The 18,564-nt window shown below is 48.2% G+C and overlaps 1 protein-coding gene across 1 annotated transcript in view; it reads left to right on the top strand.

The window, feature by feature from the left end:
- TECPR2 (tectonin beta-propeller repeat containing 2) overlaps positions 1-18,564 on the top strand; it is a 140,776-nt gene that overhangs the window by 92,315 nt on the left and 29,897 nt on the right. Inside the window, exons 14-17 of the mRNA XM_011951581.1 lie at positions 2,950-3,190; positions 3,857-3,946; positions 5,673-5,906; positions 15,853-16,001. Of these exons, the coding sequence (XP_011806971.1) occupies positions 2,950-3,190; positions 3,857-3,946; positions 5,673-5,906; positions 15,853-16,001 (714 nt within the window). The remainder of the gene's footprint in view (positions 1-2,949; positions 3,191-3,856; positions 3,947-5,672; positions 5,907-15,852; positions 16,002-18,564) is intronic.

Raw genomic sequence — 18,564 nt, 5'->3', positions numbered from 1 at the left:
GAACCCGGGAGGCGGAGCTTGCAGTGAGCTGAGATCCGGCCACTGCACTCCAGCCTGGGCAACAGAGCGAGACTCCATCTCAAAAAAAGAAGAAACAGGATGAGGGTGTAATCAAGCTCACTTTGTGTGATTACGTCCCAGCGAGAGTGCCTAGAATGAATTTCTCTTTTTCTTTTCTTTTTTTCTGGGGTAGAGTCGCACTCTTGCCCACGCTGGAGTGTGGTGGCGGGATCATGACCCACCTCAGCCTCCCAAGTAGCTGGGACCACAGGCACATGCCACCATGCCTGGCTAATTATTTTGGTAGAGACAAGGTCTTGCTGTTACCCAGGCTGGTCTCGAACTCCTTGGCTCAAACAGTCCTCCCACCTTGACCTCCCAAAGCACTGGGATTACAGGCATGAACCACCACCCTCGGCCCTAGCATGGATTTTCAAAGGAGTGTCTACTTTCTCCATCTTTGGTATAGTTGAGTGTTAGCGTTGCACCCACAGCCTGCCACTGTGGTAGGTAAGATTGCACTGATAGTCCATGGTCATGAAATATTTGATGTTTCTTTCTTTTTCTTTGAGACAGAGCCTTGCTCTGTCACCCAGGCTGGAGTGCAATGGCATAATCTCAGCTCACTGCAACCTCCACCTCCTGGGTTCAAGCGATTCTCCTGCCTCGGCCTCCTGAGTAGCTGGGACTACAGGCACCCGCCACCACACCCAGCTAATTTGTGTATTTTTAGTAGAGACAGGGTTTCACCATGTTGGCCAGGTCGATCTCTTGACCTTGTGATCTGCCCGCCTCAGCCTCCCAAAGTGCTGGGATTATAGGCGTGAACCACTGCGCCCGGCCAATACTTGATGTTTCTTAAGTATCTTGTCCCATTGTGTTATGTTTTATTGTCACCTCAGACTTGCTTTGTTGATGGCTTGTCTTGCATTGATTGCTCTGAGGTCTCTTTCAGATGAGAATGTAGAAAAATGGATTGTGTTTGCTCTTTGATGAAATATGTATTGTATATAATATGTTCATTGTATAGATATATCTAATTTTATATACTAGGTAATATTTGATAGTTATGCAAATGATTTTAAAATACATTTTGTGTACTTGTAACCATATATATACATATACATGTACAAATATACATATATGTATTTTTGTAGAGACAAGGTTTCACCATGTTGGCAGGCTGGTCTGGAACTCCTGACCTCAAGTAATCCGCCCGCCTCAGCCTCCCAAAGTGCTGGGATTACAGGCGTGAGCCACTGTGCCCGACCAGGAGTAGGGCATTTATGCCAGTGATGTTCTATGTAATCAAACCCAGCAGGGCAGAAACATGAGTGAACATGATGGAGAATCAGATTTTCACTCATAAAGAACTTGCCTTACATCGAGCTGCTCAAGAAGAGAGGAGCTTCCTGCAGGGAGGGCTGGTTGGAGAAATGTCTGAGGTATATGAATGCTTTTCAGGAATGTTATAGAAGCAAGCTACCCTTCTGAGCTAGGGTTAGAGTCCAGATACCTAGGATGGTCCTAGTTGATGCTGTTGCCCTGCAGTAATTATTAGTAGTCCCAATTCAGATCATAAATTAGTTCATCACAGCCTTGCATGGTGGCTCATACCTGTAATCCCGGCACTTTGGGAGGCTGAGGTGGGCGGATCACCTGAGGAGTTTGAGACTAGCCTGGCCAACATGGCGAAACCCCATCTTTACTAAAAATATAAAAAATTAGCTGGGTGTGGCGGCGTGCACCTGTAGTCCCAGCTACTCGGGAGGCTGAGGCAGGAGAATCTCCTGAACCCAGGAGGCAGAGGTTGCAGTGAGCCAAAATTGTGCCACTGAACTCCGTCCAGCCTGGGTGGCAGAGTAAGACTATGTCTCCAAAAAAAAAAAAAAAAATAGTTCATCACTCTACTTGTGATACGTTTTTAAATGCATATTCTGTTTCTAAGTACCGTATGCTGTTGTCCATTGGAAATACCTGATTTAAAAGCAAAATTAAAGCCGGGCGTAGTGGTTCATGCTGGTAATCCCAACACTTTGGGAGGCCAAGGCAGGGAGATTGCTGGAGCCAAGAAGTTCAAGACCAGTCTGGGCAACATAGGGAGACCTGTCTCGACAAAAAATTTAAAAATTGGCTACATGTGGTGGCATTCGCCTGTGTTTGGGAGGCTGAGACAGGAGGATTGCTTGATCCTGGAAGTCAGGGCTGAGTATGATTGTGCCACTGCACTCCAGCATGGATGCCAGAGCAAGACTGTCTCAGAAAAGATGACAAAATTCTTCTTTTTCACTCTGATTAGAATGAAAGTCTTTTTTTTTTTTTTTTTTTTTGAGGCGGAGTCTCGCTCTGTCGCCCGGACTGGAGTGCAGTGGCCAGATCTCAGCTCACTGCAAGCTCCGCCTCCCGGGTTTACGCCATTCTCCTGCCTCAGCCTCCCGAGTAGCTGGGACTACAGGCGCCCGCCACCTCGCCCGGCTAGTTTTTTTGTATTTTTAGTAGAGACGGGGTTTCACCGTGTTAGCCAGGATGGTCTCGATCTCCTGACCTCGTGATCCGCCCGTCTCGGCCTCCCAAAGTGCTGGGATTACAGGCTTGAGCCACCGCGCCCGGCCGAAAGTCTTCTTACAAGAGGTGTAAGGGGGTGATACTTAATCACAAAAGTAATACATGCTTGTAACAGATCCATGTGTGTAAAATGTGAATATATTCTTCCATACCTTTAAATCCAGCCCTACAAAGGAGCTGGAGTTAGAGTTAGCAGTTTGATGGCATCCTGCCGCGTTTTTTTGGTCCTTTCACAAGCGCACATGTGCACATTTGTGTTTGGATGGTCATCTTGTTACTAGAAATGCAGCGGTGTGGACCTGGGCTAGAACCTTCCCTCAAGGCGGAGAGTCTACACTTGTAACTGCTCTGACAGCAGGGCTTTTGTTTGTCTCCTCCTTCCAGGTGAGCATCACGGACTATGTGGTGTTTGACCAGTGCAGCTTATTTCAGACGATAATCCATGCTACTCACTCGGTGGCCACGGCTGCCCAAGCCCCTGTAGAAAAGGTGGCAGATAAACTGCGCATGGCGTTTTGGTCCCAGCAGCTTCAGTGCCAGCCAAGCCTTCTCGGGGTCAATAACAGTGGCGTCTGGATCTCCTCGGGCAAGAATGAATTCCACGTCGCTAAGGGAAGTCTCATAGGTGGGTGAATTGCTGTAATTTTCACACTGGCTTTATAGGCAGCTGCACTTCAAAGCCAACATTTAAATAAAAGCTTTAAGATCTCAACTTGGAAACATAATTTAGTGCCAGCGGTATGAAGTGTCTAGTGAAGGCACTCTGCTTTGTGATCAGTTTCTCTTCTTTTCAAAAAATCTGTCATTCCTAAAACTTGTATCCCTGTGTCTGGACAGTGGGGAAACCTTTTATGACATAAGAAAAGCAAATAGAGGTCGTTTTTATGTTAACAATTTCACATTTTAAATGAAAAAGTCCACCCAAACCTAGTGAGAGAGAATGGTCCATTTCCTGGAGGCAAAGTGATCGCCACTGTTGGAAATGCAGGGCTCTGGCCAGGTCTGGGAATATAGATGCCAGTCCACACATCCTGGGGTTCGTTTCTATGAGTGAACCCCTTGCTTTTCTCCAGCCCTCTCCCTGCTGCATGGCCTCCATGACCCTGGGCTGGATGTGGCTCTGCCTGGCAGTGTTCAGAGGGAAATGAATGGCAGGCTGTGATTGCTCATGTTGCTTAATTTAGGGACACTCTAGAATTATCTGGAGAAAGGATTTGAAGGCCAGATGTCATCTAGAACTAAGATCTGAAGTTTCTTTCTTTAACACATTCTTCCTGTTTATTCTTTCCAGGCACCTACTGGAATCATGTTGTTCCCCGTGGGACAGCTTCTGCTACGAAATGGGCCTTTGTGTTGGCCTCTGCGGCTCCCACCAAGGAAGGTGAGTCAGTCTTAGCCTCCCTGAAAAATCTCGAGCACGGCTTGGCCATTGGAAGGGTTCAAACCATGGTCCAACTGTGGCCTTGTTGGTGATGGGCACGCCTCAGAGACCGGCCACATGAGGGTGACAGAGGCCAGCAGCCCTTGTTAGCTGAGCGGAGGGCCCTGAAGTGGGATAGGCCTGACCAGGAGAGCCTCTGAGAGGGACTGAGTGTGATGAAGATGAGGGAAAACGTCCTTCTGAAGGAGGGGCTCACACAGTGCAGCCACCGGGGCTGGCAGCTGGTGATTTCTAGTGCCATGGCAGGGGCCACAGCTTCTTTGGGCACCTTCCCATCTCCCCTTGAGAATCCTTCTGTCACCTCCCAGCAACTTCCTTCCGTCTTATTCACAGCCTCTGGATAACCTAAGTCCCACATTTGCACCCCATTAGGCAGACCTGCCCTGCAGGGGGTGCTCCTGCCAGCTTCATTCTGGGCAGAACTCAGTGTCCCTACAGAGTACGGGGTTTGTGAGGGAGCCAGAACACCAGAGGGTGAGGGAGCTGGCATCTGCAGCCAGGAGAGGCAGTTCTCCCACCCAGTTAGCTGGGAACCCAGGCAGTCAGGTGACCTCTCTGGGAAGTAGCCGTACCTCCTCCCAGGATTGCATGAGGATGAAACGTGAAGATGCTGTGAAATCTGTGGTGAAGAGGGAATCGTTTGCTTAGTTGAAACCATTAGTCCCACTAGGATGCGGGTGACTGGGTCAGTACAATAACTTCTTACTCACCAGATTGTTCGGACCACAGTTCTGGAACCCAGAAATCTCTGAAAACAATAAGTTATTTATTAAGTTTGGTATAAATTAATTTGGCAGCAAAACCTGACCAGATCTCACATAGCTGCCTCCAGCCTTGGTTGATCTGTTGGCTGTGACGGTGTCCATGTTGCAGAGATGTTACCGTTTTTCACCAGGGAGCGCCTGGCCCCTCTGGGGTTGTTTTGTAAACCTCTAGCATACCCATTAGCTTAGGTTTTCAAAAATTCAGAAAAAGTTTGAATTCCAAAACATATGTGGCCACAAGTTGTAGATAATACTTCAGATAATGTACTGTGACCAAGGTTTTAACTGCCCTAAGGATTATTTGCATTTTAAACAGAATCTGTTAAACCTAAAGGACTTTTTGAAAATGCTGGAGGGAATGAAAGGATGTGATTTTGAGGCAAGGATGGGAATAGAAACTTTTCCAGCTTCCTAAGCCTTCTCCAGCAGCTGGCCCACCCCCCGGTGCCATCCCGAGAAGGCCTGGGAGAGCGCCGTGGCGCCATCCTTCCGAGGAACTGCTTACCCTCCCTCCCTCCAGGGCACTGAGTTGATAGTCTTCTCCTCTTGGTAAAATTAACTTTCTATATTAAAAATGCTCTGGTGCCTTTGTTCAGTGAAAAACTTCCCAGCCCATGAAAACTGGGAAGTCAAAGCCACTAAGCCAACATTATGGCCGTCATAAAATCTCCTAAGCCTTGCCTTCTTTCCATTTCTTTCCAACATCTCAGGCATGTTTCTTGTTAGTCATGGTGTTTCCCTCTGCCTTCTACCTTAAAGTGCTGGGAATGGGCAGGTGAGTGAGCCGGCCTCCGCGACCAGGTGGCCGGAGTCTGCCGAAAGGCAAAGGCTGCCTTGTGCATTTAGGGCAGGCAGCTCGGTGCAGACAGCACCTCGATGACAAACGTGACCCCTTTCTGCAGGAAGCTTCTTGTGGCTGTGCCAGAGCAGCAAGGACCTCTGCAGCGTCAGCGCCCAGAGTGCACAGTCGCGGCCCTCCACGGTGCAGCTGCCTCCCGATGCCGAGATGCGCGCCTACGCCGCCTGCCAGGATGCGCTGTGGGCGCTGGACAGCCTCGGCCAGGTCTTCATCAGGACGCTCTCCAAGAGCTGCCCCACGGGCATGCACTGGACCAGGCTGGACCTCTCCCAGCTAGGTATGGCCGCCTCATGAGTACGCCTGCCGGTGCCCTGACTGCCCTAAAACCGCAACACAGCGTGATGTCGGACAAAACTTCCCGGCCTGTGTTCAACTCGTGAGAGTTCTGAGAGGATATTTTTAAGTTGCTGGATTTCAGGAACTCAGTTGGCCACTCTTCCAGACTAGACCGGCTCTGGGCTTTGTCCTTTCTCCTGCCCCTTAGAGTTTGCAGGGCTGTCAGAACCTGAGGAGGGCGCACGTCCTCAGATCAAGGGGCCAATCACTGAGAGCAGCTTGAAGGATAGTGGTGATGCAGCTGCCTGTCAGTCTGTCTGAATATGGAACGTAGCTTTATGACCTTAAAAGCTAAAAAGATGGGTGTTCCTACAAGAGGATCAGTGCCACGTTTGTCCATCCCCTCAGGACAGTACTGGCAGAGGAGAGTGGCTTAGCACACAGATGCCACCTCTCCTTCAGCTCAGCCAGATCCAGGAGGACCTGCACCCATTAGCTCCTGCTTAGCTCCTGCTTTTCTCTGAATCTCCTCTCAAAAGCCACAGAATAGGCTAAGAAATGTAGTGCTGTTTGTAGGCTAGGAGCAGTGGCTCACACTTGTCATCCCAGCACTTTGGGAGGCTGAGGTGGGTGGATCACCTGAGGTCAATAGTTCGAGACCAGCCCGGCCAACATGGTGACACCCTGTCTCTACTAAAAATAGAAAATATATATATATATATTAGCTAGGCATGGCAGCGCACTCCTATAGTCCCTACTCAGGAGGCTGAGGCAGGAGAATTGCTTGAACCCCGGAAGTGGGGGTTGCAGTAAGCCAAGATCATGCCATTGCACTCCAGCCTAGGCAACAGAACGAGACTCTGTTTCAAAAAAAAAAGAAGAAAGAAATGTAGTGCTGCTATTTGTAAATAATTCATTCATGTTCCAAGAACTGATAACATAAGCCCACATTAGGTTTCTCTCTGAGTAGATTCTTGGTGGATCAGGAAGTGTAGGTGTGGTTTGTCTGCAGGTGGAGTTGTGCAGATGGCCCCCAGGGCCCGAGTGAGCCCTGTGCTGGCAGCAGAACTGACTTAGGAACTTCCTGGCTGCGAGGCTTCCTGGCTTTTTAACTTACAACCAGCATTTGGTTATGTGGTAGATTTGAATTGTATAAGCATTTAATGTTTAAGAACTCGACCACATATACTCACCAAAAAAAAAAAAAAATAGGAGGGGGAGAAAGAAAGCAAGAAGAAGGCTGAGCACAGTGGCTAATGCCTATAATCCCAGCACTTTGGGAAGCCGAGGCAGGTGGATCACCTGAGGTCAGAAGTTAAAGACCAGCCTGGCCAACATGGTGAAACCCCATCTCTACTAAAAATACAAAAATTACCTGGGTGTGGTGACACACGCCTGTAATTCCAGCTACTTGGGAGGCTGAGGGACGAGCATCATTTGAACTTGGTAGGCAGAGGTTGCAGTGAGCTAAGATCCATGCCATTGCACTCCAGCCTGGGTGACAGAGCAAGACTCTGTCTCAAAAGAAAAAAAAAAAAGAAAGCAAGAAGAGAAGGGCTTGTCCCCCTTCTCCCCAAGCCCCTGGCTGCCTTGCAGTCTGTATGCTACCAGCTGACAAGGAGAGCCTTTTGCCATTCTGTAAAGCAAGCATTGTCCTAGGCAGCCTGGTGGTGGTTGGTGTGCTCAGCCCTGGGGGCTGCTACAGGGTGCTGAGTAGACATCACCTATTCTTTTGCCTGAAAAGGCCCCTGAACACTAACTCAACTGAAGAAGCAAGTTCTGTTCCAAGGCTTGGGAATTGAAGGTCTGTCCAGGGCAGTTTTTGTTCTTTGTTCTTTGGGCCTTCCCACCTGCCTTTTGGACCCACCAGTCACCATCTAGCTTTTTGAGAGCACCCCACTCTCCGCATCAGTGACAGTGACTGATCAGACAAGGCTGAGGCTGAGAGTGGCCTGAACGTTGGTGCTGGCTGACCTGTCACCTGTCCTGGGAAGCCTTTCATTTGTTCAGAGACTCCAGCAGCAGAGACTGCTGCCTTTCTCCAGCAGCTCCTACCCAGACTAACTGGAAAATGCCACTAGTTCCCTCTGGGGGTAAAAAGTCCAGGGCATGGCTGGGCACAGTGGCTCAAGCCTGTAATCCCAGCACTTTGGGGGGCTGAGACGGGCGGATCACGAGGTCAGGAGATCGAGACCATCCTGGCTAACACGGTGAAACCCCGTCTCTACTAAAAATACAAAAAACTAGCCGGGCGAGGTGGCAGACGCCTGTAGTCCCAGCTACTCCGGAGGCTGAGGCAGGAGAATGGCGTAAACCCGGGAGGCGGAGCTTGCAGTGAGCTGAGATCTGGCCACTGCACTCCAGCCTGGGCGACAGAGCAAGACTCCGTCTCAAAAAAAAAAAAAAAGTCCAGGGCATGATGTGTATTCTCCCCGCTCCTGAATCTTGAGCACTGTGGGAGGCCGTGTCCACCTGCACCATTTGCGTGAGAAGCAGAACTGTTTCCCTTGCACATCCCCTTCCCAGCCCCTCCAGGAAGGCTGCCGCACCATGGTGGGGTTCAGAGTGAACAGGCGTCGTGCCAGGTTCTGCGCTGCTGGAGTCAGCCCTGCCTGGACCTCCCACCTCCAGCGCAGCTCGTGCCTCCCTCCTGGCTCGATCCAGTCCTCCCAGCACTGGCTAGCTGGCCAAAGTGGTACAGGTCTCTAAGGTGTGTATTTGAGCTTCACTGGGAGGTTTCTCTAGGGGAGAAACTGGCTTGAGTGGGATTGAGTGTCAGTTGTGCAAGGGAAACAGGAACAAGTCCATCCTGAGTCCAAGATGGCCTTGGGCCCTCTGGTGTTCAGCAGATATTCATTGAGGGGATGGTGTGTGAGTAGAGGGATGGCCTGGGGATCCTGGTCACTGTGGATGGGCAGGTTTTCACTGAGCCCCTGTGTTCTTCCTGCAAAATCATTAGCAAATTAATGTAAGTATCCAGCTGAGCCTGAAATGGATCAGACATGCAGTGGGTGCAAGGAAGTCACAGGCAGAGGTGTGGGAATTCATGGCAGAGGCAGGACAGCTGGGCCCCAGGCACGCTCTGGGACTCTGAGCAAGCTGCTATTACCTCGAAGCGCAGTTTGCTCTTCTTTCTTTTTTTTTTTTCCAGATGGGGTCTTACTCTGTCACCCAGGCTGGAGTGCAGTGGCACGATCTTGACTCACTGCAACCTCTGCCTTCCCAGGCTTAAGCAGTCCTCCCACCGCAGCCTCCCAAGTAGCTGGGACCACAGGCATGTGCCGCCATGCCCAGCTAATTATTTTGTTTTATTTTATCTTTTTTTTTTTTTTTTTTTTTGAGACGGAGTCTCGCTCTGTCGCCCAGGGTGGAGCACAGTGGCCGGATCTCAGCTCACTGCAAGCTCCGCCTCCCGGGTTTACGCCATTCTCCTGCCTCAGCCTCCTGCCACCTCGCCCGGCTAATTTTTTCTATTTTTAGTAGAGACGGGGTTTCACCGTGTTAGCCAGGATGGTCTCGATCTCCTGACCTCGTGATCCGCTGGCCTCGGCCTCCCAAAGTGCTGGGATTACAGGCTTGAGCTACCACGCCTGGCTTCCCTCTCATTCTTGAGACTCAATCTCACTGAATCTGGGTTTCTCCCCTAGAAAGAACAGCCACCTCCCCAGCCTTTACTATGCCAGGGTAGGGGCAGTGAGCATCAGGCCAGGGGCACCAGGTATTCAGTTATTGGGCTCTCTCCAGGTATGGTCTGTGTCCTGCAGGAAAAGCAGGTAGGTCAAGAGACTTCTTTTTTTGTTTCTGTGTTTGTTTGAGACAGAGTCTTACTCTGTTGCCTAGGCTGGAGTGCAGTGACACAGTCTTGGCTCACAGAGACCTCCGCCTCCTGGATTCAAGTGATTCTCCTGCCTCGGCCTCCCGAGTAGCTGGGATTATGGGCATGCACAGCCCTGCCCAGTTAATGTTTGTATTTTTAGGAGAGACGGGGTTTCACCATGTTGGCCAGGCGGGTCTCGAACTCCCGACCTCAACTGATCTGCCTTCCTCGGCCTCACAAAGTGCTGGGATTACAGGTGTGAGCCACTGCGCCCCTCCCAAGAGACCTTTTAGTAATTACATATTTAGGCGGGTGGATCACGAGGTCAAGAGATCAAGACTATCCTGGCCAACATGGTGAAACCCCGTCTCTACTAAAAATACAAAAATTAGCTGGGCGTGGTGGCGTAAGCCTGTAGTCCCAGTTACTCAGGAGGCTGAGGCCAGACACTTGAACCCAGGAGATGGAGGTTGCAGTGAGCCAAGATCATGCCATTGCACTCCAGCATGGGAACAGAGCAAGACTCAGCCTCAAAAAAAAAAAACCAAAAAAAGCTTGTCAGAGATACAGTTACATGTGTTCTCCCTTCAACCCTGGTATTTTCTTTACAAATGTCTTCCTGGCTGTATGAGTAGTAGCAAGCAGGCTTGGACAGCATGACCTGTGCTCCCTCAGGGACGGTGTTGGCCTTGGGCAGCACTCACTCATTGTTGGGTCTGGACCATCATCAGTCTTCTCTAAATGGCAAGCAGAAATTTTAATTTCAGGATGGGTGTGGTGGCTCACACTTGTAATCCTAGCACTTTGAGAGGTCAAGGCAGGAGGATCACTTGAGGCCAGGAGTTTGAGACCAGCCTGGCCAACATAGCAAAACCCTGTCTCTACTTAAAATACAAAAATTAGCTGGGTGTGGTGGTGGGCACTGTAGTCCCAGCTACTCCGGAGGCTGAGGCACGAGAATCACTTGAACCCGAGAGGCGGAGGCTCCAGTGAGTCAGGATTATGCCACTGCTAAGCCGAGATGGCGCCACTGCACTCCAGCCTGGGCGACAGAATGAGACTGTCTCAAAATAATAATAATAATAATAATAATTAATTAAAAACAAGGCCAGGTACAGTGGCTCATGCTTATAATCTCAGCACTTTGGGAAGCCAAGGCAGGCAGATCACCTGAGGTTGGGAGTTCGAGCCTGGCCAACATGGTGAAACCCGTCTCCGCTAACAATACAAAAATTAGCCAGGTGTGGTGGCACGCGTCTGTAATCCCAGCTACTTGGGAGCCTGAGGCACAAGAATCCCTTGAGCCTGGGAGGCAGAAATTGCAGTGAGCCAGGATCACACCACTACACTCTAGCCCGGGTGACAGAGCAAGACTGTGTCAAAAAAAAAAAAAAAAATTAAATTTTAATTTCAAGGGTGAGGATGACTTTAGTGAAGTATCAAATAATGAACATGATTTCTGCCTTTAATTTTTTTTTTCTTTTTTTTGGAGACAGAGTCTCGCTCTGTCACCCAGGCCGGAGTGCGGTGACACGATCTCCGCTCACTGCAAGCTCTGCCTCCCAGGTTCACGCCATTCTCCTGCCTCAGCCTCCCGAGTAGCTGGGACTACAGGTGCCCACCACCACGCCCAGCCAATTTTTTTCTATTTGTAGTAGATACGAGGTTTCACCGTGTTAGCCAGGATGATCTTGATCTCCTGACCTCGTGATCCACCCACCTCGGCCTCCCAAAGTGCTGGGATTACAGGCGTGAGCCACCGCACCTGGCCTCAATTTTTTTTTTTTTTAAGATACAGCATCCCGGCTGGGCGCGGTGGCTCAAGCCTGTAATCCCAGCACTTTGGGAGGCCAAGACGGGCGGATCACGAGGTCAGGAGATCGAGACCATCCTGGCTAACATGGTGAAACCCCATCTCTACTAAAAAATACAAAAAAACTAGCCGGGTGAGGTGGCGGGCGCCTGTAGTCCCAGCTACTCAGGAGGCTGAGGCAGGAGAATGGTGTAAACCCGGGAGGCGGAGCTTGCAGTGAGCTGAGATCCGGCCACTGCACTCCAGCCTGGGCGACAGAGCGAGACTCCGTCTCAAAAAAAAAAAAAAAAAAAAAGATACAGCATCCCTCTCCTTTCTGCCCCTATACAAATTACCAGAGCAATTTCTGCTATAGGATTAAATTAAAGGAATTGTTAAATTAAATGGTTGGCTGCTGAACCACGTTGTAGCGGTTGAATATGGAATTTTGTAGTGATTTATTATAATCCTAGTTTTTGGAAGAAAATTTGCATCACTTAGCAGATATTTAAGATGCTTATAACATTTCATTTCCCAGTACACATAAATATGCATTATGTCAGGCGTTAGATTGTTTAGCAAACTAATGAAATTTGTAATTTAATTTATCAGGTCACAGCATTTAATGAAGAACTATTCAGTGCCAGTTTATGCCGTTAGGTAACAAACAGGATTATATTATGCAGTAATTTATACAGAGAAGTATTTTATAAATAGTAAAACATTAAATAAATGCCACTTTTTGTTTTAAAATAATATGTTTAAGAAATAATCCTAAAGGGAAAATGTCTGCTTTGTTGAATAAAGTAATTAAAGCATTTTTTAAAAACAAGAGAAAAAAATAAGGACAAAACAGGGACAGGCAGGAAAATGTCAGTTAGTTTGCGTCAGCCAGGCTGGGCTGTGCTTCGGCAGCAAGCCCCAGATATCAGCGACTTCACACGGTGAACTGTGGCCCCCGCTTCCACGAAGCCGGCCCTGCATCTGTCCTCTTCTAGGGCAGTGGTCCTCCAGGTGGTGGTGTCCTGATCCTGCCTGCTTTGCTCTGCAGTTCCACCATTCGGTTGCTTCTGCTCAGAGCCTGTTGCCAGAACTGGTCATGCGATCCTGCCTAACTCTAAGGGAATGTGAGGGAGCCATGGAGTGTTTGGGGAGGGTTGTGGTCTCTGCCACTGCTTTCACCACATCCTGACTGCCTCTTCCTTGGAACAGGCTCACAAACCTCATTCATCCAGGTGGCCTGGGTGACACTCTGGGGTAAAAATCTGCAGGAGAGCCCTCAGTTCCACTTTGTCATCTTTCACCTATCTCTTCAATTCAGAATAAGCTGGTTTATATGCTGGAAGTACATCATCTAGCAGTCTTTTCGATGTGTTCTGAAAGGGTGTTGACTGTGTAATGTGAACTCCGTGTTCTGTGAGCAGCGTTGTTGCTGCCAACTCTGATATGCTGGCCTGGTATGTTTTTGTCACATGTGACTGTTAGCATGATCACTGCTGCCTGTAGTTTCTCTCAGAGCCAGGTTGAAGACTCTAACGTAAAAGTGTTTTTTAATTAGCATTTGTTTCTCAGCTATTTCTAGAGTTACTGCTGAAGGTACCTTATTTTGACTGGTACAGATCTTTGCATATATAATGTTAGAGTTCCAGGGAGTTCTGTTTGAACTCCCTGATATAACATTCTGTACAAGATCAAGGAAGGAGAAAATACAGTTAATTTCTGGAATAGAGAAATTGTCATCTTTAGAAAATGCACAGAGGAATAATGATAATTTTTTGTGTAGCAGTGAATGAATAGCTTTAAGTTGATGTTATAACTGAAGACACATGACGAGATTTTCACATGGCAGAGTCGTGCCTGTGTGTTTTGCTACGCTCCGTGGGCTGTCATCTGATACCAGTGACAACTGTGCAAGGGCGGCACCTCCCGATTCTGCACCCAGCGTGGGGCGTCCTCCACCTGCCCCTCCTCTGGCAGCACTACCAGCTAATGGAGCCGCACACCTTTTAATCCCCGGTCAGAATAACCCATCAAAATTTAAAAATTGTCATCCAAAAACACTATTAAGAAAATGAAAAACCAAACCACAGACTACATTTACAATGCACGTATCTGACAAAAGACCAGCACCTACAACGTGCAGAGAACTCCTCTAACTCAGCAGTCGAGAGACAGTTCATTTTAAAATGAGCAAAAACTTGAACAGGCACTTCACAAAAGAAGATATACAGATGTCCATAAGCATATTAAAATATTCCCAGCATCATTCCTTAGCAGGAAATACAAATTAAAGCCACGACATGATACAACTTCACCTCTCCTAGAACGGCTGCCGTGGAAAAGGTTCAGGGGCGTGGGCGGCCAGAACCCACAGACACAGCTGTGGCCATGGAGCACAGGATCTCCACTGGGGAAACTGGCGGTTTCTTTAAAAATGAAACAGGCCAGGTGCAGTGGCTCACGCCTGTAATTCCAGCACTTTGAGAGGCCGAGGCGGCCAGATCACCTGAGGTCAGGAGTTCCAAGACCAGCTTGGCCAACATGGCAAAACCCTGCCTCTACTAAAAATACAAAAATTAGCTGGGCGTGGTGGCAGGCGCCTGTAATCCCAGCTACTTGGGAGGCTGAAGCAGGAGGAAAACAACACAACCAGGAGGCAGAGGTTGCAGTGAGCCAAGATCACACCACTGCGCTCCAACTTGGGTGACAGAACGAGACTCTGTCTCAAAAAAAAAAAAAAAAAGAAGTCAGTTCAGCAGTTACCGCAGGGTAGAGGGCATTGGCTAGAAGGGAGTTGAGGGAACTTTTGAGGGTGACTTAGTTGTTTAAAACCAATTGGGCTGGGCGCAGTGGCTCACACCTGTAATCCCAGCACTTTCAGAGGCTGAGGTGGGTGCATCACTTGAGGTCAGGAGTCCGAGACCAGCCTGGCCAACATGATGAAACTCCATCTCTACTAAAAATACAAAAATTACCTGGGCATGGTGGCACGTGCCTGTAATCCCAGCTACTCAGGAGGCCGAGGCACTAGAATCGCTTGAACCTGGAGGCAGAGGTTGCAGTGAGCCAAAATTGCACCACTGCACAACAGCCTGAATGGCAGAGCGAGACTCTGTCTCAGAAACAAACAAAACAAAAAACGAACAAAAAACAAAAACAAAAAAAACCAGTTTGACTTAACCCTGAAGATCTGTGCATTGCGCTGTAGGTAAAGTCTCAGAGGTCAGAGGTTGCTGATGCAGAGGACCCAGGCTGACCCAGGTCCAAGCCTTAGATCCTCGTTTGCCTCCTGGCCTGGCCACCTCCTGCCTTGTGGCCCTCAGCAGATCTCTTTCTGGCTGAGTCCTGATGGTCTCGTGGGTGAAGTGGGATGACTCTCATCGTGTGTCACTGTTGTGGGTTTGAGATGAGTGTGTGAAGACCTGACTGACAGCCTGTCCACAGCAGCTGCTCAGGAACTGTTGACTACTGTTCTTTTAGCCAGACTATTATCAAATGTAATTTCTGTTTTTAAAAAACTCTTCCCATTTCCTTTCCTCTTGCAATCAGTCTCAATAGCAGTGAGAAATGAATAAAAATGAAGATTCTTTGGGAGACTTAATTTTGTTTTTTTGAGATGGGGCCTCGCTCTGTCACCCAGGCTGGAGTGCAGTGGCACCATCATGGCTCTCTGCAGCCTCGACTTACTGGGCCCAAGCGATCTCAGCCTCCCAAGTAGCTGGGACTACAGGTGTGTGCCACCATACCCAACTAATTTCTGTGTATTTTGTAGAGACAGGGTCTCACTATGCTGCCCAAGCTGGTCTTGAACTTCTGGGCTCAACTGATCCATCCACCATGGCCTCTGAAAGTGCTAAGATTACAGGTGTGTGCCACTGTGCCCAGTCAGTTTAATTCTAATTAAGATCAAGATTATCTGTAAATACGAGTTCCCTCTCTCCAAATCCAGAATTCGCTGGCATTAGTCACATCTCTGAGGAAGCTGACGATGGGACCCACATTGAGATACTAATCCCAGGGCGTGGTGGTTCAGGGCGCTGTGCTGACAGCATCCTGACTGCTTTGCCTGTTGCCTGGAAGGGGTGCCGTGTGGCGCCTGGCAGGTGGCAGAGTGGCCAGAGGCCATCATTACTCTCTTGAGTTACAATGTTCTCAAGCCCAGCTGAGTCCACACAGCCAACGTGGTTGGACTAGGACAGATCCAATGACTCAGCGTCCAAGTTCAGTTGCAAATGCAGCCTTATTTCTTTCTTTGAAGTAGAAAATCAAAGTTCATAGATTAGATGAAAGATTAGTCATTGTACAAAAGTAATTATAGTGTGTGTACTTTGTCTCCAGGAGCTGTGAAATTGACAAGCTTGGCATGTGGAAATCAGCACATCTGGGCCTGTGATTCCAGGGGTGGAGTTTACTTCCGTGTAGGGACTCAGCCTCTCAATCCCAGTCTCATGCTTCCAGCCTGGATAATGATTGAGCCACCTGTCCAGGTAAGCAGACGTTAGCTGGTGGAACTCATTCCTCAGTAAGACAGAAACTGTGAGGGTGCTGGTACTGGGAAAAAGGATCCCCACAGCCTCTAGAGGCCTCCCAGCAAATGCGGGGAGCCGTGCCCCCAGGGTCTACACACTCATTCATCAAGATCACAATTGGAATTCGGGATTTGTGAAGTTTAGAACTGAACAACAGATGGTTACAGATTATGAGTCAACACATGTATTTTCTCTTTCAAAATAACAATATTTTGTTTCTTTTTACTAAGTGAATATTATTTTTTAAATCTGCCTATGTTTTGGAACCTCTATTTTATAATAATAATGATAATAAATCAGTACCCAGAAGTATAAAGAAGAAAGTAAAAGTCAATCTTGTCGTGGAGAAAATGCTGAGTGCCTCTCCTGGTTTGTTGAAGAAATTCCGTTTCCTGTTTGGCCCTCCTCTGTTTCCTGTTTGGCCCTCCTCTGTTTCCTGTTTGGCCCTCTGCTGGCCAGCTCCTGCCCTGTTTCAGCTGACAGTGCATCCCAACACAGTCTGTGTTCTCCTGACCTCCAGCACCCAGCTCACAAGCAGAAGTCTGATTTGAATGGACCATCTAGTTACCCTAAAAGATCTCACAGGCTTGGTTCCCATGCTGAATAGATTTCTGTTGAAGTTTATAACTGGGGGCTGTGGTTTTTTGAGACTTATTTGCCCAGACTCCTGCTAGTCCCTATTTGGTAACTCTGTTGGGAAACCGGTGAAGTTGCCAGTTGTGGAGGCAGCCGTAGGCGCGGAGGAATGGTTCCTTGTTGGGCAGAGAAACCTTCAGTGGAGTCAGGAAAGAGGTAAAGAGTAGGGTAAATGCCTTTGTGCCTAACTGTCTGCATTTTGGTCGTGGTGAGGCCTCAGGGATGAGGACACCAGTCGTGTCCACCAGCCCTGGGGAGTGTGGTTGGTGGGAGACCCTTTGCTGAAATCAGTATTCGGCTCCAGAGCTCTGTGGAGGCCACCACTAGCAGTCATGGCCACAGGGAGGCTTCTCGTCCTCATTGGTGGGTCTTCCTCCTCCGGAGGGTTGTGGGGATGGTAATGTCTCTGACAGTACTGTGTGAATGATACAGCACTGTGCAAACATGAGGTTGTACATAACGAATTATAACACATGCTCCGTTTTCCCTCTGCGCACAGTGACTACTCACAGCGGCACAGAGGGAGCAGTCCACCCTGCAGAGAGGAGCCTTTATCACTGCCGTGTTTAGCACTGCTAGGGTACGGTGATTATGAAAAGCAAGCTGCTTGTGGTTAGTTTCATGATTGTCCTTACATTCTCTGGTTGCCTGCACCCAGGTGGACTCCTTTGACACACCACTGTTAATATGTTCCTTTTTTTCCTTCTAACTACTTTATATTGTTCCTTTTAAATTACAACCCACATAGCATAAAATTTCAGCCTTCTACAGTATGCAGCTCAGTGGTTTTTAGCATATTCAGAGTGTGCAACAGTTAGCACTATCCAATTCCAGAATGTTTTCATCACTCCAAAAAAAACACCCTTACCCATTAGAGTCACTTCCTGTTCTCACAGAACCAGCCCCTCCGCCCATGGCGGCCACTCATCTGCTTTCTATTTCTATGACTTTGCCTATTCTAGACATTTTATATAAATTGGATCATATACTGTATGGCCTTTTTTATCTGACATCTTTCACTTTGTATCATGTTTCAGAGTTCATCCACACTGTAGATGTATCAGTTCTTAATTCCTTTTTACAACTACATAACAGCTCTGTTGTATGAATAGGCCACATTGGTTTATCATTTGGATTGTTTCTGCTTATTGGCTACTGTGAATAATGCTGCTGTCAACATTTGGGTGCAAGTCTTCAGGGAGGATGTGCGTTCCCAGTTCTATTGGGTGTCTGTCTGTAAGTGGAATTTCAGGTCACATGGCCATTCCGTGTTGAACTCATTAAGGATGTCAAAGTGTTTTTCACAGTGGCTGCACCATTTTGTGTTCCACCAGTAAGATATGAGGGTTCTCATTTTTCTCATTCTCATCAATTTTTTTTTTTTTTTTGAGACAGAGTTTCACTCTTATTGCCCAGTCTGGAGTGCAGTGGCGCAATCTTGGCTCACTACAATCTCTGCCTCCTGGGTTCAAGCAATTCTCCTGCCTCAGCCTCCTGAGTAGCTGAGATTACAGGCATGCGCCACCATGTCCAGCTGATTTTGTATTTTTAGTCGAGATGGAGTTTCACCATGTTGGTCAGGCTGGTCTCAAACTCCTGACCTCAGGTGATCCACCCTCCCCGGCCTCTCAAAGTGCTGGGATTACACCCAGTGTGAGCTACCACGCCTAGCCTTTGCAATTTTTTGTTGGTATTTTATTTTTCTGGTCTCAGGAACTGCCTCATATGTCTAATTTTTTAATACTAGCCATTGCAGTAGTTGTAAAGTGGTATCTCGTTGTGGTTTGATTTGCACTGACCTAATAACTAATGAGATGGAACATCCCTCTTTTCATGTGTTTATTGGTTATTTGTGTATCTGCTTTCAAGAACTATGTACTCAATT

The sequence above is a fragment of the Colobus angolensis genome, unplaced genomic scaffold, assembly GCF_000951035.1.
Source record: "Colobus angolensis palliatus isolate OR3802 unplaced genomic scaffold, Cang.pa_1.0 Scaffold32, whole genome shotgun sequence".
NCBI lineage: Eukaryota > Metazoa > Chordata > Mammalia > Primates > Cercopithecidae > Colobus > Colobus angolensis.
This window is presented reverse-complemented; position numbering and strand designations above follow the sequence as displayed.